The following is a 22,635-nucleotide window of genomic DNA, read 5'->3' on the forward strand; positions in this document are numbered from 1 at the left end:
CCTCCCCCAGGGCTCATGTTTAAGTCCTCTCTTATATAATTTTTACGTCAATGACATCGATGAATCTCTTGCAAATTCATGCACGCTAAGGCAACTTGCAGACGATAGCGTTGTATTCATTACTGGTAGCGAGGCTAGCGATCTGCAAGGACCATTGCAAGATACCTTAGACAATTTGTCTGAATGGGCTCTTTAGCTGGGTATCGAACTCTCTCCGGAGAAAACCGAGTTGGTCGTTTTTTCTAGGAAGCATAACCCAGCTCAGCTGCAGCTCCTACTAACGGGTAAAACGATCTCTCAGGTTTTAGTCGCTGAATATCTCGGGGTCTGGTTCGACTCTAAATGCACCTGGGCTTGTCATATTAGGTATCTGACACGAAAATGCCAACAGAGGATTAATTTTCTTCGTACGATTCCCGGAACCTGGTGGGGAGCCCACCCAGGAGACCTTCTAAGGCTTTACCAAACAACTATATTGTCAGTTCTTGAGTACGGCTGTTTCTGCTTTCGCTCCGCCGCGAACACGCACATTATAAACTTAGAGAGAATACAATATCGTTGTTTGCGTATTGCCTTGGGTTGCATGCAGTCGACCCATACGATGAGTCTTGAAGTGTTAGCGGGTATTTTTCCGTTGAAACATCGTTTTTGGAATCTCTCTTACCGGTTGCTAATTCGATGCACAGTTATGAACCCATTAGTAATTGAAAATTTCGAGAGGTTGGTCGACCTTCAATCTCAATCCAGATTTATGACTTTATATTTTGACTATATGGCTCAAGATATTAATCCTTCTTCATACGATTCCTCCAATGTCGCACTTTTAGCTACTTCTAATAATGCTATATTCTTCGACACCACCATGAAACAAGACATTTCTGGTATCCCGGATCAATTGCGACCCCAAGAGATCCCTAAGATTTTTTCCAATAAGTTTAAACATGTTAGTTATGATAAAAGGTTTTTCACTGACGGATCTAATCTAGATGAGTCCACTGGCTTCGGTGTTTATCATGAAAATTTTACCGCCTCCTACAAACTCGATACTTCTGCTTCCGTGTACGTCGCAGAACTTGCTGCTATTCAGTACTCTCTTGGAATCATCGAAACCCTACCCACAGACCACTACTTCATCTTCACAGATAGTCTCAGTGCCATCCAGGCTCTGCGATCGATGAAGCCTGTGAAGCACACCCCGTATTTCCTGGGGAAAATACGGCGGTTTTTAAGTGCTTTAACAGATAAAAATTACCGGGTTACCTTAGCGTGGGTCCCTTCTCATTGCTCGATTCCGGGTAATGAAAAGGCTGACTCTTTAGCTAAGGTGGGTGCTATTGATGGCGATATTTATGGAAGACCAATTGCTTATGATGAATTTTATAGCATTTTGCGTCAGAGAACACTCAACAGTTGGCAATAATCATGGAACTCAGATGAACTGGGACGGTGGCTACATTCCATTTTTCCTAAGGTATCGACGAAAGCATGGTTCAAGGGGTTGGATGTCGGTCGGGACTTCATTCGCGTGATGTCCAGACTTATGTCCAATCACTACACGTTAAACACGCATCTCTTTCGTATAGGGCTGGTAGACTGTAATCACTGCGTTTGTGGCGATGGCTACCATGACATCGAGCATGTTGTTTGGTCGTGTATCGAATACTGTGGTGTTAGGTCCGAGCTTATAGATTCCCTTCGGGCCCGAGGAAAACAACCGAACGTACCCGTTAGAGACATTCTGGGAAGCGGTGATCTCCAGTACATGACACAGCTATACTGCTTTCTGAAAAACGCTGACATTAAAATTTAAAATTTTCTTTGTCTATTTGTCAGATTAAGGATACAAATATTCTATGCTGAAGACACGGAAACGAAGAGCCCGCATCTATGCTTACACAAATATTTTGAACCCACAACAAACAAGAATACAATTGCTTTACAAGTTGAAAAACAAAGTTCCAAAATAGTTTTAAGTCAAAATTGTATCTCCCCTCCTCTCACCTTAAATCCCCACTAGCTCGTAGTCGGCCGCGAGAATAAAAAAAAGGCCTCCCTCTTTTCCCTGCTAACGTGAAATTAATACGGATTGTACTTGGCTCAGTAAAACAGAAAATGTATCGTTTAAGTAGACCTATAAGTAAACATGTCAGATTTATTAATTTTATATTGACCGTCGAAGATGATCATGTGCTTAGGTGTACGGATTTCGATCCAGCACGGTACCTACTTCCTATCGCCATGTTTCTGTCTGCTAAAGAGTTTATCAACCTCTGGTTACCATTTGTCGAAACAACACCCGGTCGCTGTAGTTCTTGAGTGAGGTTCCCGGACATTCCAAGTACCGAGTTTCACATTGTTATCCGATCATAGTAGGCCGTGTTCGCTGCCAAGGCCTTTACCGATTGATCCTTTCTGATTCTCTATATTGGTTAATTGGAGAAAAATGACCAATCTAGCTGGACCGCGACATATACAGTCAGTTGATGGGATACAACTATCGTTTTGTAGTTAATTCAGCATTACCCGGAGTGCACCATGTGGAAGCGAACCATACAAAATACAAATTACTCTGCGTAAGTTCGATCACATTTGAATAATTTCGTACCTTTGCCGGAACATGCCCTAGTATTAGGATAATCGCAAATAATTTTGACGGCCATGGTCAATCTTCGCCGACTTTGATGGCTAAGTGCTTGCACATACTCTTACGCACACACACACATCATACTAATCAATCTAAATGGCAGACAATTTGAGCCGGCGCCGCGCTTTCTCTCACTGCACTGTACTGAATGCGTACATACAGTGCACAAATGCACAGGTTCTCCGCCGCTGCGGTATATGAGCCAGCCGTAAAAGAGGGCCCCGTTCATCAATCCGGTTGCGATACATATTGCGTTTTAACGTTATTGCTTTTTGCACCGGACCTGCTGCAGCAGATGCCAGCAGTTGGAAGCTGTGCGAATTTCCATCCGATCCGATTGCGTTTTGGATGACGTTGATGATGATGCTGATGCTGGTGATGATGACGCTGATGATAACGCTGCCGTGGTTCGCGGCAGCAGGTGGCATACATTATGTACTTACCGATAATTAGTTGGAAATAGATCAACCGATATGGCGCTGAGCACCGATCCGCAGCAGCCGACGGCGAGGAAAACCACGATCACCAGCAGCGTCAGGTAGAAATCGGAAGTCCACAGTGCGATGATTCCGCAAACGCCGCTCGCCACGTACCAGATGTCTGCGCGTTGAGGGAGGAGTGCCGCCGGAGGCGTGAAATAGAGGGGGGAGAGAAAAATGAGCTTTTCAGTTGTATTACTTGCGGTGGTCAAGTCGTGTTTTTTTTTTGGAGGTAAAATTGAAACTGTGAAACATTTTCACTGATTTTTTCGACCGGCAAGATAATGGAAATGAATGTCCGATAATCGATGGGGTCCGGATCCGCGGGGCACACCAGCGGTGGCCAATTAAATGAAAGTGTAAACACATGAAAATTTATCAGTTCAGTTGTTTTGTGGGGCTCGGAAAAGTGACTGGACTTGGGTACAGTTTTTTTTGTTTCTCGGGGGGTGAGGTTAAGTTTCATTTTTAGCAACTTTTCAATTTTAACTGGCATAGAAAAGTGCTGATAATTGAATTCGATTGCGCACATGTGATTTTTTTTTTGCTTCCTAACCCAATGGAGAAACGTTTTCGCTTTTATTGTTTGCTGTCACGTGGTAGGGGAAAACAGTCGAGAGTTTATAGTTTATTCGATATTTTGAACACTTACTCAGTAATAGTTTCTTCCCCACCAGGTTGATAATGGCCCCGTTAAGGATGTAGCACAATAGAAACAAAACTCCCATCGCGGTGGAAATGACGAAAATCGTAGAATCGATATTCACCGAGCAAACAGCGGCGGTTGCTCCAGCAGCAGTAGATCTGTAAATCAAACAAAATGGTCTATTTGAATTCCCCGTCCGCCGCCGTTTTGGCTCCAAACCGGAGACAATCACACTTACGGTGTCGTTCGATTGTGGTGAATTATTTCCACCACCTGGCAGATGGTGATTTTGCTCTGCTTGTAATTGACGTACATGTTCAAAATGTCCGGCATCCACATCATCAGACCGGAGGACGCGATGAAGAGGCCGAACATGAGAAAGGCTGCCCGCGCCGTATTACCAACCAGGGGCCGCTGGAACAATGGCACCGTCTGTTCCCACACGTACCGCAGCCCGAGGCTCGATTTGCGTTGCATTTCGCTGGCGAAGGCGCTGTCGATTGCATCCAGCGCGATAGATTTCACCGGGAATGTCTTCGAGTGCCGCGACAATCGCATAGTTAAAGGTGGAAATAGCGAAGAGAATGAAAAAAAAAAAACTAATGAATGAATGCAGCGGGCGTTTGTTCTCAGACAATTGCGCGTGTGCCTCCTATTCAATTATCGACGATCTTCACACTAATTTGTGACTTTCATGGATTCAAAAGCTCAGTAATAATTCAATTGGAGGTGGCACTTACATGTTCGGGTTGGCCACAATTCCAGCGGTAAATCTTGGCCAAAATCTGTATCACTTTCTCCTCCTCGCCGGTGGTGGTGAGAAGAAACTTGCCACTTTCGGGAAGGTACAGCATCCCGACGATGATGATCACACTGCCAAGGGAGCACAGCATCAGATAGGGTCGCCAAAGGTTGTACTGAATTCCGAGTGGTTCGATGTAAAGATTCCAATCGGCTCCCAGTGGGATAATCAACCAAGCCATCAACGGGAGATAGATTGTGCCGACGGCCATGAACATTGCCGCCCAGGAGATCACCTTAGCACGGGATTTATCCGTGTGAAATTCGGCTAAATAGGCGTACGAGGTTGCCGCGTTGCCAGAAATGCTGTAATAAGTTACATTCTGAAGAAAAGAACCACTGTTGCTAGGATGGTTTATGCTTACAAAAATCCAACACAGAACCGCGTCACGGTGAACATCCAGAAGTTGACGGAGAAGCTCGACGCAACCGAAAACAGCAGGCCACAGCTGGTAGCCAGCAGTAGGACCCTCCGGCGGCCCCAGGTGTCCGAAAGAAAGCCCCACAGGTGCGAACTGACGACCACCCCGCAGAAGGCCGCCCCGTTGAGCATGCCTTTATCGGAGAAACTCAGCCCCAGGTCGCATTCGGCTGCGGAAATAATGTAGCCCATGTTTAGCGTTTCGTTGATGACGCTCATTAGGCAGAAACCGCACACGAACAGGAGCAGCGTGTGGAAGCGGCCCGTGCCAACTAGCTCCAGGGCTTCGTTGTAGGTGTAGACGCGCGGTTTGCCCTCGTAGCTGACCACATCGTGCAGCTGGATGTGCTGGATTTCGATGCGATGCGTATCGGCCGAGTTGGGTTCTGTTATGGCAGGGGATAAATAAGACAAAAGTTAGAAAGTTCATAATTGCGTTCTTGTGTTCAGCTCCAAGCAAGGTTTCAAGTATTTATTATTCAATATTTGAAAAAATTTTATTTCAATTTTAAGAAATCCTTAGCAACTTGGCTAAACTTTACATTCCAGGTTTTGATAAACTAACTACAGTCATTTTTTCTGTGCTCCCTTACTTTTTTTTTTAAATTGAAATTTGATTTTTTTGGTAGGCTTCAAGCGATTTTTTTTTTTTTTTTTTTTTTTACCTTGTGCTACATTCCGATTCGGTACTTGACCTTCTGTTTTTTTTTTTTATTTATACACAGACTTCGCAGCCGACTATTTAGTGTACAGGACAATTGCGGGGCTAGCGCTACGATCCTACTGACACTAACAGTCCCTCCCGAGACGAGACTCGAACCTACGACGACTGGCTTGTTAGGCCAGCATCGTACCTCGAGACCATCTGGGAGATTTTTCAAGCGATTTATGAAGTGTTTTTTAAGCGTTAACGTGTTATTCAGCTTAACTATTTTGTGATTCTCGAAGGTATAAAATAATTTTTGATTTTTTTTTCCTGGGTGTATTTGAATATTGTTCGAAAAGTAATTTATCTGAATCCAAATGAAACAATAAAGCAGAAGCATTTTTTTCTCTCTTTTCTGTCAAAAATGACCCCAGAACGACAAATACATGACACAAAAACGATTCTGAATTGGCGTATGGAACTTAAAAGGCATATAAAAAATTTATGAAAGTTTCACAAAAACATTTTGAAACTGACTAAAAAATGACTCGAGAATCACCCTAGAATTATCCAAAAATTAAAAAAATATGCACGAGATCGGTAAAAACTGACTTAAAAATTACATCAAGTTTTCACACGGATGTCTTAAAAATGAAACAAAAAGGACTCGAAAATCAGACGTAAGTAGAACAAAAACGAAACGAACGACGAAAATGATACAAAAAAGTCATAGCAATGACACGAAAACGACACCAAAATAAACATGAGTGATATAAAAAAGTTTCGAAAAAATCAATCCAAAATGACACAAAAATAATTGCACAAAAAATGATAAAATACAGGGTGCGTGACGAATTTTTGCTGTGAACGGCATGCTTTAGAAAATTTACACCAGTTTATCCGTATATATATTATTGTTTTGTGGTTTCATATGGTAATCCTAGATCATTTTACTCGAAACTAAATCGCCTTCCTTTCCAATCACGCTTCAGGAAACTACCGCATGCACATTATGCCATGTTTCAATGCATAGATTCTCATCACCTCCATAATCTTAGTTCTGAGCAGTGTTATGAAAATGACTGCAAGACAGCAAATTTTCAACTAATCCAGCTCTCATTGTATTGGCCCTGACGACTCCGTTGATATCGGTTTGGTTTTTACTTGCGAAAGTGAAGGAGGGCAATATTTTTGCTTTTGTTTTCACACATAAATTGACAATTGCATATGAGAATTCGCGTAGGTGCGAACAGCCTTAAAAATCTCTTTTACTTGTGTCAAGGCCAATTGCGCAGCTCTCTTTGCTCCCCACACATTCGGTAAACAGTCCGACAGCAACTGACAACAGCACACATGCAACCAGCGTTGCCAGGTATCTAGAGATCTCCGGATTATCCAGATTATTGAACATGTATCCAAGTACACAAATTTGATGCTCAATTATCCAGATGTTTCATAAATGATCTAGATTTTATTTTCCCTGTTTCGCAAGAAGGGCATCACTTCAAATTTGACGCATAATTTTTCAATTTTGTCACTTGAAATGTTGGATACCTCAAGAATTTTATCCGAAAAAAATACCTTATGCCAGATTTTTTCCAGATTTTATGTTTGCTTTTTTCAATTTTTTAAAAAATTGATCTGGCAACGCTGCATGCAACTTTAAACGGGTTGTTATTTTTCATCTCCTTATGTTGGCTCTTCCAAGCTGTCGCAAATGACAGCCTATAATCTTCCGACATCCTTCAGCACGAATCCGAGCGGGATGTCAAGTGATTATGATTCACGACAGTAAAGCCGAAAAAAGAATGACAGTGAGATAGTGCGAAGCGCGTTTTTTCTTACGTGAAGGAATAATATCAACAATGGAAACGGTTTGCTATGTATTCAATATTCCACCGGCCTGTGAAAAAGGAGAAATGAAAAAAAGCGAGTCGATGACAGCCGCAGCCGATCAGCAGGCTGTCAACAGCAACAGGACATCCTCAAAAAGAGCAAACTAGGCTGTCATATCCGAGCGAACAAAATACATGCGCAAGAATGAGCTGTCGTGCGCAACATAAGGCAGTTTCGTTGCCTTGTGTAAGCTGTAGCTGTATGTGAGCTCTCATGAATAGCTCATGCATGAGGCTGTTAGAGTAAAAAGAGAGAAAAGTCGTCAGTATAGTGCCGCTCTCCAGTCATTTTCCTAAGCTTGGTTCTGAGCGACCTAAGTGTGATGTGAGGCGTTCTATTGGTATCCCGCTCGACAGCGCCACACATGAACCAATCCAAAAGATTGATATCGGGACTGCTAGGGGGCCAAATATCTTTCTTCCAAAACTCCGGAACGTTTTCTGTGTGTTTCTTGGCATAATAAACATGCACTCCGTCTTGTTGGAAGATTAAATGACGGCCAGTAGCAACCTTCTTCATCCACGGGATAACAACATTCTGCAGAACCTTCAAGTATACATTTGGAGACTACACTTAGAGTCATCACATGGATCAGAGACTTTGTTGTCATGACGATAGGAACCTGACAACGACCTCCTGTCTTTCTCTCGATTTACCTTGTGATCTAGTTTGAAATTTTGTTCATAAGAGAAAAGGATTACAAAATTAATATGATGAGAATGCTTCAACTGACTCAGAAGTTTTTTTTAGCTTCCCCCAATCGCCTTGATGTGGCCGCAGTGTTCATGAAATGACCTCTGTGTTGCCTATCCAACTTATAGCCAAAGTTTCTAGCCATTACTCACCGGATTGAAAAGTCTGAAAACCCGATTTCCCGAGCAATGTATCTCATTGACTTCGTTGGATTCTTTTGAATCATATTTTCCACATTTTGACCCTGCTCCGTTCAGCGGTATTGGAGCGGCATTGGTGTTTTTTCCCCGAGTGGATGCGTATGGTAGTTCATCAGCTTCCCAAGCCTTATCTATATAATATACTGTTCTTTCCAACACTTTTACCGACCGAACTATCACGTAAAGCTTGCTCCGGCGCGTAATAAAACGACGACGGCAGACCGATTACTCTCTTCTTCTAACATCTTTACGTTTACTCAACACTGGTTGTTTACATCTGACAGCTAACAGCAAGAGCTATTAAGTGCTGCCAGATTTATTTGAATCTTGTTCCGCAGGCAGGAGAAATTACAACAACAACAATATCGCACGCTAGCCTGGGGGCTAATGCGGTCTCGATCAACTAGATTAGTTGAGAGAATTCGTTATCGATATTGTTTTCGGCACATTTTGCATGTTGTAGGATAAGTACAACGATACACCGTGCCCCAGTGTTGAGTCGAGAAAATTTCCAGCTTGAAAAGTTTCTCGACCTGATCGGGAATCGAACCCGATATCATAACCGTGCGGGAGAGCTAGCCGACCGACATCGCTAACCACAGAACCACGGGGACCACGGCAGGAGAAATTACTGTTTGTAATTTACTGCAAAAATTCGTCACGCAGCCTGTAATTCAAATCTAAACCAAAAAATAATGCAAATATGACACATGAACATGACATAATTGACAAGAAATGTTTTAAAAATTACTTGAAAACAATAATGACACAAAATTCACACAAAACTGTTTCAAATTTGATAAAAAAATGACTTAGCCTGTAATACCAAGCGTCAAATATTTGTCACTTTTTGACAGATAAAAATTTGGCCAAAGACAATTGTTTGTCACTCTCCAATTTTAACATGGGGTAAACACGGGCAAACAACAACCATGATGTCAAAAAAATTTTATCATTATGTCAGAAGGTCAAATATTTGACCATTAGACAAAGAGTGTAATACAGGCTTTTGAATTGCAATAAGAGGTTCCCCTAGTCCTAGGGCAGACATGCAAGACAAAGTGACGACCTTTTTTTCTGTTCGTCGTTGCCCAGTGAAATCATTTTACAATTTGAAATCATCTTACCTCTAAATGTTTTGAGGAAAGAGGGTTACTTGAAACAAGCTGGGTACCCCAACACCGGCCCCGGTGAAAATGATATAAAGTTCTCACAAAAATGTCTTCAAAATGACATAGAAATACAACAAAAAAAATCGTAGGAATGATTCAAGAATGACTCCAAAACGACATAGAAAATGTCACACGATAGAGACATATATGACACGAAAAAACACAACTATTTTACTGAGTGACAAATGGCAATGAAGTGACTCAAAAATCGACACAAAAATGACCTATAAATAACACAAAATGATATTAAAAAGAAAAATAAATGTACCATAAATGACATCAAAATTGATCATTAATGATACAAAGTGACATCAAAATGCCAAAAATAGCATGAACATATCACAAAAAAGAAACAAAAATAGCAATAAATGACACAATATAAAACGTATATGGGTCATTCCATATGAAGAGACCACGAAAAAACACCGGAAGTGTTGCCAGATAAATTATTTTTGTATTTGAAAACTAAATTTACATTTTTCGGCAAATGCAGCCATTTTTATTTTAAATTTGATGGTTTCATCGTGCTCCTTGAAAAATTTCACATAAGAAACTACTATCATCCCGTGGTAATATGAGCCAATATCGAGATATAACATTTTTACGAAAAAAGTTGTAAACTTCATAATTATTTTTTTTACAATTTATAGACGTAAGACACCCGGAAAATAGTGATAGGTGAATTTTTAAGAAAATAAACCAAGGAATCCAGAAAAAATATTATTTTTGACCGGAAGTGTTGCCAGATAGCTTATTTTTGTATTTTAAAACTAAATTTGCATTTTATGGCAAATGCAGCTAATTTTATTTTAAATTTGAAGGTTTCATCGTGTTTCTTGGAAAATTTTATGTACGAAACACTTATCACCGCTTGGTAATATGAGCCAATCTCGAGATATAACATTTTTTCGAAAACAGTTCTGAATTTCGTAATTAATTTTTCGTAAAAATGTTATATCTCAAGATTGGCTCATATTACCACGGGTAGTAAGTGTTTCTTACGTAAAATTTTCTGAGAAACACGATGAAACCATCAAATTTAAAATAAAATTACCTGCATTGGCCGAAAAATGCAAATTTAATTTTAAAATACAAAAATATTCTATCTGGGAACACTTCCGGGCAAAAACAATAACAAAAACAAAACAATAACAATAACAATTTTCTTCAAAATTCACCTATCACTATTTTTCGAGTGTCTTACGTCTATAAATTATAAAATAAAATAATTACGAAGTTTTTCGTAAAAATGTTATATCTCGAGATTGGCTCATATTACCTCGGGATGGTAATTGTTTCTTATGTGAAATTTTCCAAGGAACACGATGAAATTATCAAATTTAAAATCAAAATGGCTGCATTTGTTGCCGAAAAATGTAAATTTAGTTTTCAAATACAAAAATAATTTATCTGGCAACACTTCCGGTCAAAACTTATATTTTTTCTGGATTCCTTGGTTTATTTTCTTCAAAAATCATCTATCAGTATTTTTCGGACATCTTACATCTATGAATTGTAAGAAAAAGAAAAAAAGAGATTTTTGACAAAAATTGCGCGACTTTGCAATGAAGAGAGGGGTCCTAGAGAGCGGGGGGTATTCCAATCGACACCAAAATTGGGATTTTTCTAAAGAGATAGTAAATGAACAATTCCCCCAACTTTGAACAAAATCTGTGATGGTCGTGTCCAAGTGGCATGTACACTTCGTATGGAATGACCCATATGACGCACAAAGACATAAAAATGATACATATATAACATAAAAAAACAACTCAAAAATGATATTAAATTGTCTCAACAATTATACAAACAAGTCAGAAATGACAAAAAATAATGCAAATCTAAATATAAAAACACGAAAAATGGTAAAAATTATATACAATTTACACAAATAAAAACAAAAACTAATTCAGAAAATATGTGTATGTCTTTAGTGATATAAAAGCGGTACAAAAATAACATTAAAATAACAAAAATGACACAAAGAATAGTACAAAAATAACACGAAAATAAAATGACAACTATATAGAAAAAACAAAAATTCATAAAATTTGATTTACAGATGAGACGAAAAAGACCACGAGAAATTTTTATGAAAATAATACAAAAGGCACTAAAATCACAAAAAATACTCAAGTTTGATGCAAAGATACAAACAAGATACAAGAACACAAGAATAATACCAAGAATGCCACAAAAAAGAAACAAAATATCAAAAAAGATATAAAAATAACTGAAATGTAACACAAAAATAACAAAAACTAGCACAAAATTACACAACAAAAACCATACGAGATATTTTAACCTTTGATTCAAAACGCAAATGGCACAAAAATAGTAAAACAACAACACAGCATATGGCATGAAGACACAACGATTAAAGAAGGGTCAATAAAATACAAAAAATGGGTAAAAAATGACTGAAAAATCCTTACAATTTTACACGAAAATATGATAAATGAAAAAATGATAAAGAAATCCAAATAATCTGCTTAGTAAAATCACTATAAATTTTTATAAGCACTTAAAAATGTTTATAAAAAATTATAGTGGTTTTACCGAAGCCCGTCTGAAGGTGGATCAGGGCACTAGAGGGTTAAGTGTTTTTGAAGTTTACCATTTCACTATGCTAGGTAGAGAAACCATGAAACTTCTGTTTGGAATATGTATATAAACTTGACATAGGGGAACTGCTCCATTATTCATCTCAGCCCATATATTCATCTCATACAACATGAAAACACAATTGCAAACAGGAAAAAAACGCATATTTTCTTCTTAAACCAATTTGCTAATCCATGGAATGGATTCTCCTTAGTTCACAGATTCCTTATGAAGTATAATTCTCAACCTGGAAGCACTAAATACAACGAAACTTGTTCAGCAAACTTTTTTCATCCCTAGCGGACCACTTTTTATTCTAATCACTAAACAAAATTACTCACTACACTGAGAATACTTTAATCTTTGAAATGTTCACCTCAAATTTCCTAAAACAAGCTGGAATTAGCAGAAATATATGAGACTAATTTCTACAATTCCTAAATTTCAACTGTATGTATTCTCATCTGTTTTCACTGCGCTGAAGAAAATCAAAAGTTGCCAAATCAGTTTCTGTTAATACGAAAAAGTCAAACTGAAAATGTTAAATTATTCCGACATAATTGACATAAATCGACAGAACTGCAGTACCACAAATTTGGTACGTAAACAACTACATGCGGATATCTAGGTAACCTACTACGACGGGCTGCGGTTCATTCATGATAATGTGATTCATTCATGATTAACAGTGTGATGAATATGGGGGCGTCGTGATGAATAATTGAAGAATTGATGAATAATTGAGTTTTGAGATGGATATGGAAGCGTTGTGGAAAATGGTTTGTTTTACAAAATTCAGGATAAATCTTGCTAATTTTACAAAATATACAATGCTGAACGATTCCATAAGAGCACGTAAGCATATTTAGTTTATTTGTTCAATAATTTCGTGAAAATTTGGTGTTTAATCCGTGCATTATTCTTGAATATCGGCTTAATGAGATAAATAATGAAGCTGTTTCCCTGTCTATCGACTTTAATGGTTCAGAAACATTACTGCTTTGAGAAGTTTGATCCATTTTGTGAATTTATGCAAAATTTGGAAATGTTTAGCGACGTACTGCTCATTGGAGAAACATAGATAATAGAAAACGGGGGGTTGGAGTTCTATAAAACTCGAGGCTACAAGAGCATATTCTCTGGTCGTAAAATTTCAGTTGACTTATTCACTGCTTTCGTCAGAGTAGGTCTGGTCTCTGAAATTTTGTATAATTCCACCGATAGCTAAATTGACATCAATTTAATCTTCTGCTGTGCGGTGTTTCTCAAGGTAGTAACATCGGATCATCTATATGAACGATATTGCAGAACTCAACTTGAACGGAATCCTTCGTTTGCTTACTACCAACACTGCAACTTTCTGTTTTTTCCTACAGATCATGTGAACATAATGTTCCGTTTACAAAAGGATTGTATAAACACCAAGTTAGTGTTCTGGTGTAGAAAATAATGCGCGAAGTTGACCTGCATCTTGATTGGATATTTTCACCATAGAACACTACATGCTCATCATATACAGAGAACAGATTTTGTAATACGTTTGTATAAAATAGAACAAAAATCATCGATTTTTCATGGGTTTTATTATACGCACTGACGAAACCCGATGTTGCGTGATTCGTAGTAAGCCATGAATCAGCAGAAAAAAAATGACAGCTCTTTTAGTCGAACTCTAACCACAGAGAATAGATGTTCATCTTAAGGCCCCAATACACACACGGCGTGACAACGCCTTTCTGACGAAAATTGTCAGTACCTTCTTGAAACCATCTAATGTGCCTTCTAGCATCTGCCACCTTCCACTCGTCTACACGGAAGGCGCAATTACGCCGTCTCGAGCTCCACCGTGTGCTAACCTTCTTGTCGTCATGCCACCCAAGTTATGTTTATGTTTGTTGGAAGAAAAAATGAAGCAACACATTTCTAGATTTACCGGCAGGCGGAAAATTATACAACACGGCGCTGCCAGCGCCTTCGCCAAAAGAGGGCGACACAAGACCGTGTGGAAGGCACGATGTGTCTACACGGAAGGCAGCCAAGTGCGCAGCCGATGGCGGCGAACGACTTCCTTCTTCGCAAGAAGGCAAAGCTAAAAGGTTCTGGTTAAAAGGAGTTCAAGCGGAAGGCGCGATTACGCCTTCTAATTTGCATGAAGAAGGCGTCATTACGCCGCGTGTGTATTCAGGTCTTTATTTTCAAAAGATGTGTAAAAACTTGGAACCGTCATTTCATACGTAAGTACGTAATGCTCTTGTACTTTGCGTTCGCGTCACTGACAAACCAAGTTCTGATATCGATATAATATCGATATGGCAACGTATTTTAATTCAAAGTTCTACAAACGATTTTAATTTTTTTTATATGAACATAAATGTCCGTTCTCACTGTGATTTAACCGTGCTGGCGAAAACAGTGAAGCTACTTCGTTCAGAAGTGTGCGCCTTCAAAAGACGGTACCCCGCCGCGTAGTAAACGGACACTGCGCGGCACTTTGTGGACACCGGATAGGTCCGTTCCTGCATCTACAACATCTTGGCACTATTGGACAACAATCAGAGTATCGAAAGAAAACCCGGCACCGGATGGCCGACGACCACGAGCGACAAGAAGTTCCAAAGGATGCAAAAGAGGAAGACCGAGGGAAAAGTGGCGACATCGCTGCGTGCGCTTTGCCGGAGGTATGCTGCAACCAGCCAAACAGTTAAAAAGTACCTGGCGAACAAGAACATACATGTCAGAAACCGGCAGCGGCTGAAAGAGATGGTCAAGTCGATTTTCCAGCGAATCGCGACGTGGCGGTGGTGATGGACGACGAGACCTATCTCACCCTGGATGGCAACGACTGGTAGGGCACTTCGTATTTAACTTCCCTCACGAGGGAAGTGAGTTCCGAGGTGAAGTTCATTTCACACATCAAGTTCACGTAGTACACATATCAATATGAACATATCACGTGATCTGTAGCGATTCAAAATGACACAATAATGGCCTGAAATTTATAAAAAATAAACACCCACAAAATGACACGAAACTGATGCACCAAATATCAGGAATGACACAAAAACAACTCAAAAATAACGAATAATTCACAAAAACCTGTCTCAAAAATGACATAAAATCTAAACATGGCCTAAGATTGACATAAAAACATGACATAACGACAGAATTTTTTATTAATAATTTGAAAATGTTTCGAAGATGACACAAAAATAACACAAAAGAGATAAAAATAGACTCAAAACCTATACAAAACTGATATAAATCTGTCTTGAAAATGTCATGAAATTCAAATAAAATTTGCCCAAAGACATCTCAAAAACAATTCGAAAATGATAGAAAAATACCACAAAAAAAAACAAAAAATATGATCAAACTGGTGCAAAAACAAATAAAACCTTGTAAATGGATTGAAATTTGCGCAAATCTGTCTCCATAATGACGTAAAAATGACTCCAATATTTCACAAAAAAGGCACGAAAATGGTCATTTCTACAAAAATAATACAAAATGTTATTAAATTTTCACAACAATGTCTGACCAATGACACAAAATGTCACTCGAACAAAGAATAATTTAGAAACCACAGGAAAACCGTATTAGGTGCGCAACTAAGTTCTCGCTGTTTTTTAAATAAAAATGCAACTCTACTTGGAAAAAATAAACACCCATAAGTCATTCGAAGTATTGCTTATTACTAGCAATCTCTTCACCCTATTTTTTAGGCAGAGGTCGATTACAATTACAATAGAAGTGTTCGTCATCTGAGACTATTTAAGAATCAAGCCATTTTTCGATGTCTTCATATAAGCAGCCAGACCATGTACCATCGAACAAACAAGTAATAATTGGACGGCGCAATGTCTAGAGTACATTGCGGGTGAGTTAAAACTTCTCCTTTAAGTGTTCCTAATAAATTTTAACGACTTAGGCAGTACGAGGCTGAGCGTTGTCATGCAGTAGAGTCACTGTTTGGTACCTCTGGTCTTGAAGCTGATGCCGTTCCTCAGAGATTTTTTCGTTCGGTTCCAAAAACTCATAATAATAAAACACCAGCCTTGTCCCGCCAAATACACAGCATAACCTCTTTTTTATGCTTAAAATGATAAGAAACGCAAGTTGAAGTTTTTGAATCATTCCCAAAGCATGAAATCGATTGCAAATGACTTGGCGGGTACCTCCTAATATCGAAGTAAGCTGTTCCTGCGTTTGGCAACTCTCGATGCGCTTCAGCCGCCGTTATGTCTGAATGAAATGAGAAAATTAACACTTCCTGCAAATGACGACTTTTCGACACAAAAAAAGACATTATCACACCACTGAATTCGAAAAGCGGGACACTCGGAAAGATTGATTTTTGGAAATTTTTACTACCCAAGGTAAAACAGAACAAAAAACTACTCATTGCTTGGATAAACCGCTCGTCGAAACTACCATTTCGAAAAATATTTGAGCCCAACGGTTTGCAACTGTCATGGACTCCGTGTTTCATTCATTTAATTCTCTGATAACGACTTCCTGCAATACACTAAGTAAAATTCGTTGATAATTTTGATGCAAATCTTTTTTCGAATTTTTTTAAAGATACAATACAAAATGGTAAATACAAAATGGTAACAATACGGGACGATCAAAAATGGTCGAAAAAACGGTGTCCCGTCCTATACGGTACGTCTGGTCAGCCTAACCATATGGCTTCGCTTGGTTGATAATATTCTAGGTATGTCAAAATCGATCAGCATTCACTGATGGCGCCATCTATTGACAAACAGCGAGAACTTAGTTGCCCACCTAAGATGAAAGTAACATAAAACTGACCTCAAACAAATACAAAATTGACACAAACGTGATTCAAAAATGACATAGAAACAACACAAAACTATTAACTAATGATATGAAATTAACACAAAAAAGTGACACAAAAATGGCAAAACATAATCTGAAAATGTCTAAAATATGACACGAAAATGTCTCAAAAGTTTCAAAAATGGTACAAAACTGTCCCAAGAACGACACTAAATCAACAAAAAATAACCCATACAAAAAAAATGTAAAATGATACAAATAACACGAAAATGACGGAAAAGTAACATAAACAGCATAGACAACTCATGGCACGAAGATTGCTACAAAAAAATTATATATTTAAATGATATAAAAATGACACGAATTAACCAACAAATGACTCGAAAAATTATGATAATGATATCTTAGATATCAAAAGATATACTTCATAAAAATGAAAACTAAAGTGACACAAAATAGACTCAAATTGTTTTTGTATCATAAATGACTTAATTGTTAAAATACAACTGAATAATGTTTCAATGAACTGAAGTTTTTTTTATTCAAATTTCCGCTTGACCTTAGTTCTTGAAAGTCTAAATATATTTTTGTGCCTGAGTTTCTGATTGCAAGCACTCTGATGAGTTTCGAAATTTTCGCCTTATCAACCATAGCCTGTGCTTTTCAAGACGCCTAATTTTGTCCTAAGTCACATTTCTTGCAGTAAAAACTTACGTTGTACATGCCTCGGTATTTTCATTTCAAATCCCTGATTGTTATGACCCTGAAGATTTTACGGATTTTTTGCAGAACCCAAGTTTCAACCATTATCCTTGCAGTTTTCAACGATATCATTTTAACAGTTTTTTTCCAATCCTACAAAAAACGACGCGTGGTTTTTTGCGGTGAAATTCTGTTGCTGATTAGGAGCATCTTCCGTAAAGGAAAGTCGTCATAATTTAAACACATGGTGATTAAATTGTCAACTTTGCATGAGCTAAAGTAATCCTTGAATAATTCTGTTGCGGTTTGTTTTGATAAGGCAGGGCAGCGCCATTGTTTGTTTATGATAAGAGGGATGAAATGAACCATAAATATTCTCCATAAACAATAGATTTTAATATACAGTTCTTGAAGCATTGAGCTTTTCGTAAAAAAATAACCAAAGAACGATTCAAACTTCATTAAGCAGCAACGCATGGAAACTGGCACAAACGGTTGCTCATTTTTTTAAAAATCCACTTCACTATAATGAACCATGTTTGGGTGGGTGGGCAAAAAAAAAATACAAACTAATTTGGACTGGTCTCAGCCACCACTTTTCACGCAGCGCTTTTCCGCAGCACTTACAACTCACATTAACGATATCTTCATCATTAAAGAGCGAATTTTCACTGTAATTAATTATAGCATGAAATCACCAGTAATGTAGCAAATACCGCTCAAAACCGCCAACCGTTGAAGAATATATCGAACCATCGAAAATTCACTTATAATATACCACTATCGTAACGGCAGCCGATCCGATCACTTCCAGCATCGATAACCAACAAGATGCAGAACCAATTAATTTGAAGCCGATCGAACAATCTGCTCCCCAGTACTATAGCAAACAATGGCTTAACGCATCATTCCGTAATGGCCCATTAAATTACAACAAAAGCGAAATATTTACTTGTCGAGCTCCCATTAACCTCGCTCTTATCGGCTCCCTGATCAGTCATTTCTTCCGTGTTAAACGACTTGGCGGCGACTCTCCACGTTGGTTGCTGTTTCCTTATCAGCTTTGCGCCACTTTCACTTCGCGCGGGTGCTCGATCGATCGGATAGATCGATCCCCTCGATTGTAGACTAACTAGTTCTTACTGTCCTCGCGGTACGAATTCCCGTGTCGCAATGCAACCGACTGCCAACCGTGTCCGATTAACCCCATTCGAGATTCGAGTAGCCGCGCAAACTTCACATTTGTTGTCGGGAACACGGTTTGCGCCGCTGCGGTAGGCAGCCACAACAGGTGTAATCTAAGTGGCTTATCAGTGACTACCGTTGTGGATATTCCGTCACAGGAACCAGGAGATTTTGCGGTCTGGGATGAGTTTAAGCTGAAGTGGTCGGTTTTTTTTCTGAAGAGACATTCGTTGATAGGGAAACCTAGTTCGGAAACAAGTTAAACAGAATATTTTTGCTATCTGTAAATAATAATTACTTGCAAATAAAAATCTCAAAGCTTGACAGATACGAAATCTTCTCTACCAGCTGATATGGTGTAGAAAGCAACTGAGCCAAGCTGGCACCGCTTAGAAAGCTATAAATAATTACACCTAGTGGCGCGCATCTCTCTGTCGTTGAGATCAAGGTTAAGCGTTGTCAACCGGCTTAGTACTACCACAAACTATCAGACATTACACCTGTAAAATGCTTTCATTCGACAAAGGACCACATCTTACTTCAGTAGCACTGTACGAATACCGAAAACCAATGTATTGTTTGATAGTTAAAATGTTCCCCAAACCCGCGACATGATTAGTAGCGAAGCTAGTAGTAAACGTTTTTTTTTTTCATTTTTTTGTCACATTTGTGCTAATTTTGTCATTTTAATAAAGTCATATAAGACATTCTTTTCTTCTGGGTAATTTTTATGTATTTTTTTCTTAATTTGTTAGTTATCATTTCATTCATTTAGGTCAGTTTTATCATTTTTGACAACTTTCGTTTCTTTTTGCCTTTCTCCTAGAAAGGTATAGCAATCACTGGAAAAACCAAAGGTATAAAAGTGGTCCCAATGGCCGAATGTCATATACCACTCGACCCCTTTCGACGAACTGAGCATTTTCTGTATGTATGTATGTATGTGTGTATGTGTGTGTGTGTGTGTGTATGTATGTGCAACTTTTTTTTCTCACTCATTTTTCTTAGAGATGGCTGGACCGATTTTCATAAAATTAATTGCAAATGAAAGGTCTAGTTGCGCCATAGGTTGCTATTGAATTTCATTGTAATCGGATTTTAAGTTTAGAGGTTATGTATCAACATGTAAAAATCACGAAACATCAATATCTCAGAAACCACACATCTGATTTGATTAATTGTACTTCGTACTATTCAATAGTGTTGCTGTTTTTGCAATATTTAACCCTGCGTACTTTTAGTGTGCGTAAAACGATAATCATGCGTCAAAATGACTCCCGACTTTTGCAAAATCGAAATTGCATGTTTTACTTCATTAATTATCGATAAATGGTCATTACAGTGTTCACACAACGGTCAATAACAAAAACCAGAATTCTTTATTGACAAAAACGAGAAAATACCGACGCACTATAAGAAATAAAGAGTAATATCGCTGAAAGTGAGGGGTCAAATTGACACAGACTATCTTTCCAGGGTTAACATTCTGTCATTTCAGCGTTATTCCTGTGTCATATATGTGTAGTTTTTGTTTAACGCTGGTGTCATTTTTCTCAATTTGATAAAAGTTACTTGTCATTTATATCAAATTTATCATTTTGTATTTTTTTCTCTTGTCCTCCATTTGGTTGCTATTTTCATGATGGTTTTTAATTTATTTCAATTGTAATTTTTTCGATTTTATAGTTTTATTGTTATTTTATGTTGTTTATTTTTGTCATTTTTTTAATTTTGTTATACTTATATATATGACATTATTCGAAATTTTTGAAGTAGAATACTTCTCTCAGGAAGTTCGGCTACATAGGGATGTGAAAAGAAAATCTAAAACCGAAAAAAGTGAAAAATATGTCCAATTTCAAATGCTAATAAATCGGTTAGTATTCGATGGATTTCCTTCGTTCTTGTAGCAATAGATTGGAAAATCTTCTAAGATTCTTCCCAAATGAAGATAATTTTAATTTTATTATTCACACTATTGTACTATTGAAAATAGTCAAGCCTTGTCAAAACGAAAAATTCGAACTCTGATTGGACGTTATATGCTTGCTTCCCAAGCACGGTCGACAGAATCATATACCTTGCAATTGAAAATATGCTATTTGGCCTATATAAGAGCCTGTTTCAGCCGAAGCCGCTCATAATAGTTCTAGACAGCGACAACAGCAGTCATCCCTCAGCAGCAGCAGTAGCAGTGCAGTGGATACCAGCGATAGCGGATAGCGGTCACAGCTGTAGCGTAGCAATGGATAGCGCACTAGTTTCAGCGGATCTCAGCATCGATAGCAGCTGGGCCAGCTGATGCAGGGACAGCGAATACCACTGGCAGCGTATAGCGGCCACAACTGTGGCATGGCTACGAATAGTGTAGCAGTTGCAGCGGGTATATCTGACCATGAAGCATTTATGCAATAATTGAATGAAAATTGCAATTGCAACAATCGGCCTTTTTCAAGGTTACTAAACGTTTTTGGAAGACCATAATGAAATGTTATTAATAAACTGCAACTGAGGTTTGATGCTGCTGCAGATGCACAGCAGTAAAAGCAAAGCAAAGCCTTGGTGCTACATTCCGTATCGGAATTCGACCTTCTGGTTTACTATACACAGACTTCGCAGCCGACTGTTAAGTGTACAGGACAATTGCGGGGCCAGCGCTACGATCCTACTAACACTAACAGTCTCTCCCGAGCCGGGACTCGAACATACGACGACTGACTTGTTAGGCCAGCATCGTACCTCGAGACCAGCTGGGAGATCATTCACAGCAGTGTGATGTTTATTAAGATTTGTTGATACTGTGCTTAACAAGCGGTATATAAGAAATAAATCCGATTTCAAATTGAGTGACACGCAAGCAGCCGGGTTATCTTTCTTGTAAAAGTATTCTACTTCAACCTTGCGGTCGTGGCTTTGCACACAACCCTCCTGTGATTTTTTTTGAAATAATTATAATTATATTTGCAGAAGGTTTTTATGTTATTTACAATTTTTGTTTGTGTGTTGTTTCGTGTCGTTATTGAATTATTTCGCTCTATTCACAATTTCTTCATTGGTAAGAGTTTTTACATTTTTCGCCATGTAACATTTTTGTCATTTTTTACCTCATTTTGGCTTTCATTTTTTGGCATTTTCTGTCATTCATTTTTGTTTGATTTTCGAATATTTTTGTCATTATTACTTTTTTGTTATTGGTATTATTCTTTCATGTTGTCATATTTGCCATGACGTGTATTGACATTTGTGAGATTTTTCACGTGTTTTGTTATTTTAGGTGACTCCAGTGTTATTTTGTCATCACTTTTGTACTATTTTTGTGGTATGTTTGAGTGTTTTTTATCATTTCGGGCTTTTCTTTTCTTGTTTTATTATTTGTCTACCGTTTTACGCAATTTCTCTGTCATTTGTTGATTATTTTTGTATGCTCTTTAAATTTTGTACATTTCTTTTATTTTTATTCAGTGTTCTTATTTTTTTATTTAGTCACATTTTTGGTAATCATGTCAGATGTATTGTTTTCCTCCTCATCGGTCATATTTTCACTACATTTTGGTTATTGATTTTGATTTTTTATCACTTTCTAGGTTCTTTGTCACGCCTAGTTATGTTTCTTGTTTTTTAATTGTTTACATTTGTCATTCATGTCAGATTTCATATTTTTCTCACTTGTCGTTTTATACATAACTATTTTTGTCAATTTTGCTAATTGCTGTTGTTTCTTGATTTTGTAATTTCTTTAATCT

General features: G+C 38.2%; 1 protein-coding gene across 1 annotated transcript in view; it reads right to left on the bottom strand.

Annotated features, from left to right (window-relative positions):
• The window catches only part of LOC129718092 (synaptic vesicle glycoprotein 2C), a 39,159-nt gene extending 19,867 nt beyond the window's left edge, over positions 1-19,292 (bottom strand). Inside the window, exons 1-7 of the mRNA XM_055668511.1 lie at positions 19,191-19,292; positions 18,660-19,135; positions 4,936-5,377; positions 4,510-4,876; positions 4,008-4,303; positions 3,776-3,927; positions 3,088-3,244 (exon numbers count right to left, since the gene is read on the bottom strand). Coding sequence (XP_055524486.1) covers positions 3,088-3,244; positions 3,776-3,927; positions 4,008-4,303; positions 4,510-4,876; positions 4,936-5,377; positions 18,660-18,708 — 1,463 coding nt within the window. The 5' untranslated portion in view covers positions 18,709-19,135; positions 19,191-19,292. The remainder of the gene's footprint in view (positions 1-3,087; positions 3,245-3,775; positions 3,928-4,007; positions 4,304-4,509; positions 4,877-4,935; positions 5,378-18,659; positions 19,136-19,190) is intronic.
• Positions 19,293-22,635: the final 3,343 nt, after the last annotated feature.

The sequence above is a fragment of the Wyeomyia smithii genome, chromosome 1, assembly GCF_029784165.1.
Source record: "Wyeomyia smithii strain HCP4-BCI-WySm-NY-G18 chromosome 1, ASM2978416v1, whole genome shotgun sequence".
Classification (NCBI taxonomy): domain Eukaryota; kingdom Metazoa; phylum Arthropoda; class Insecta; order Diptera; family Culicidae; genus Wyeomyia; species Wyeomyia smithii.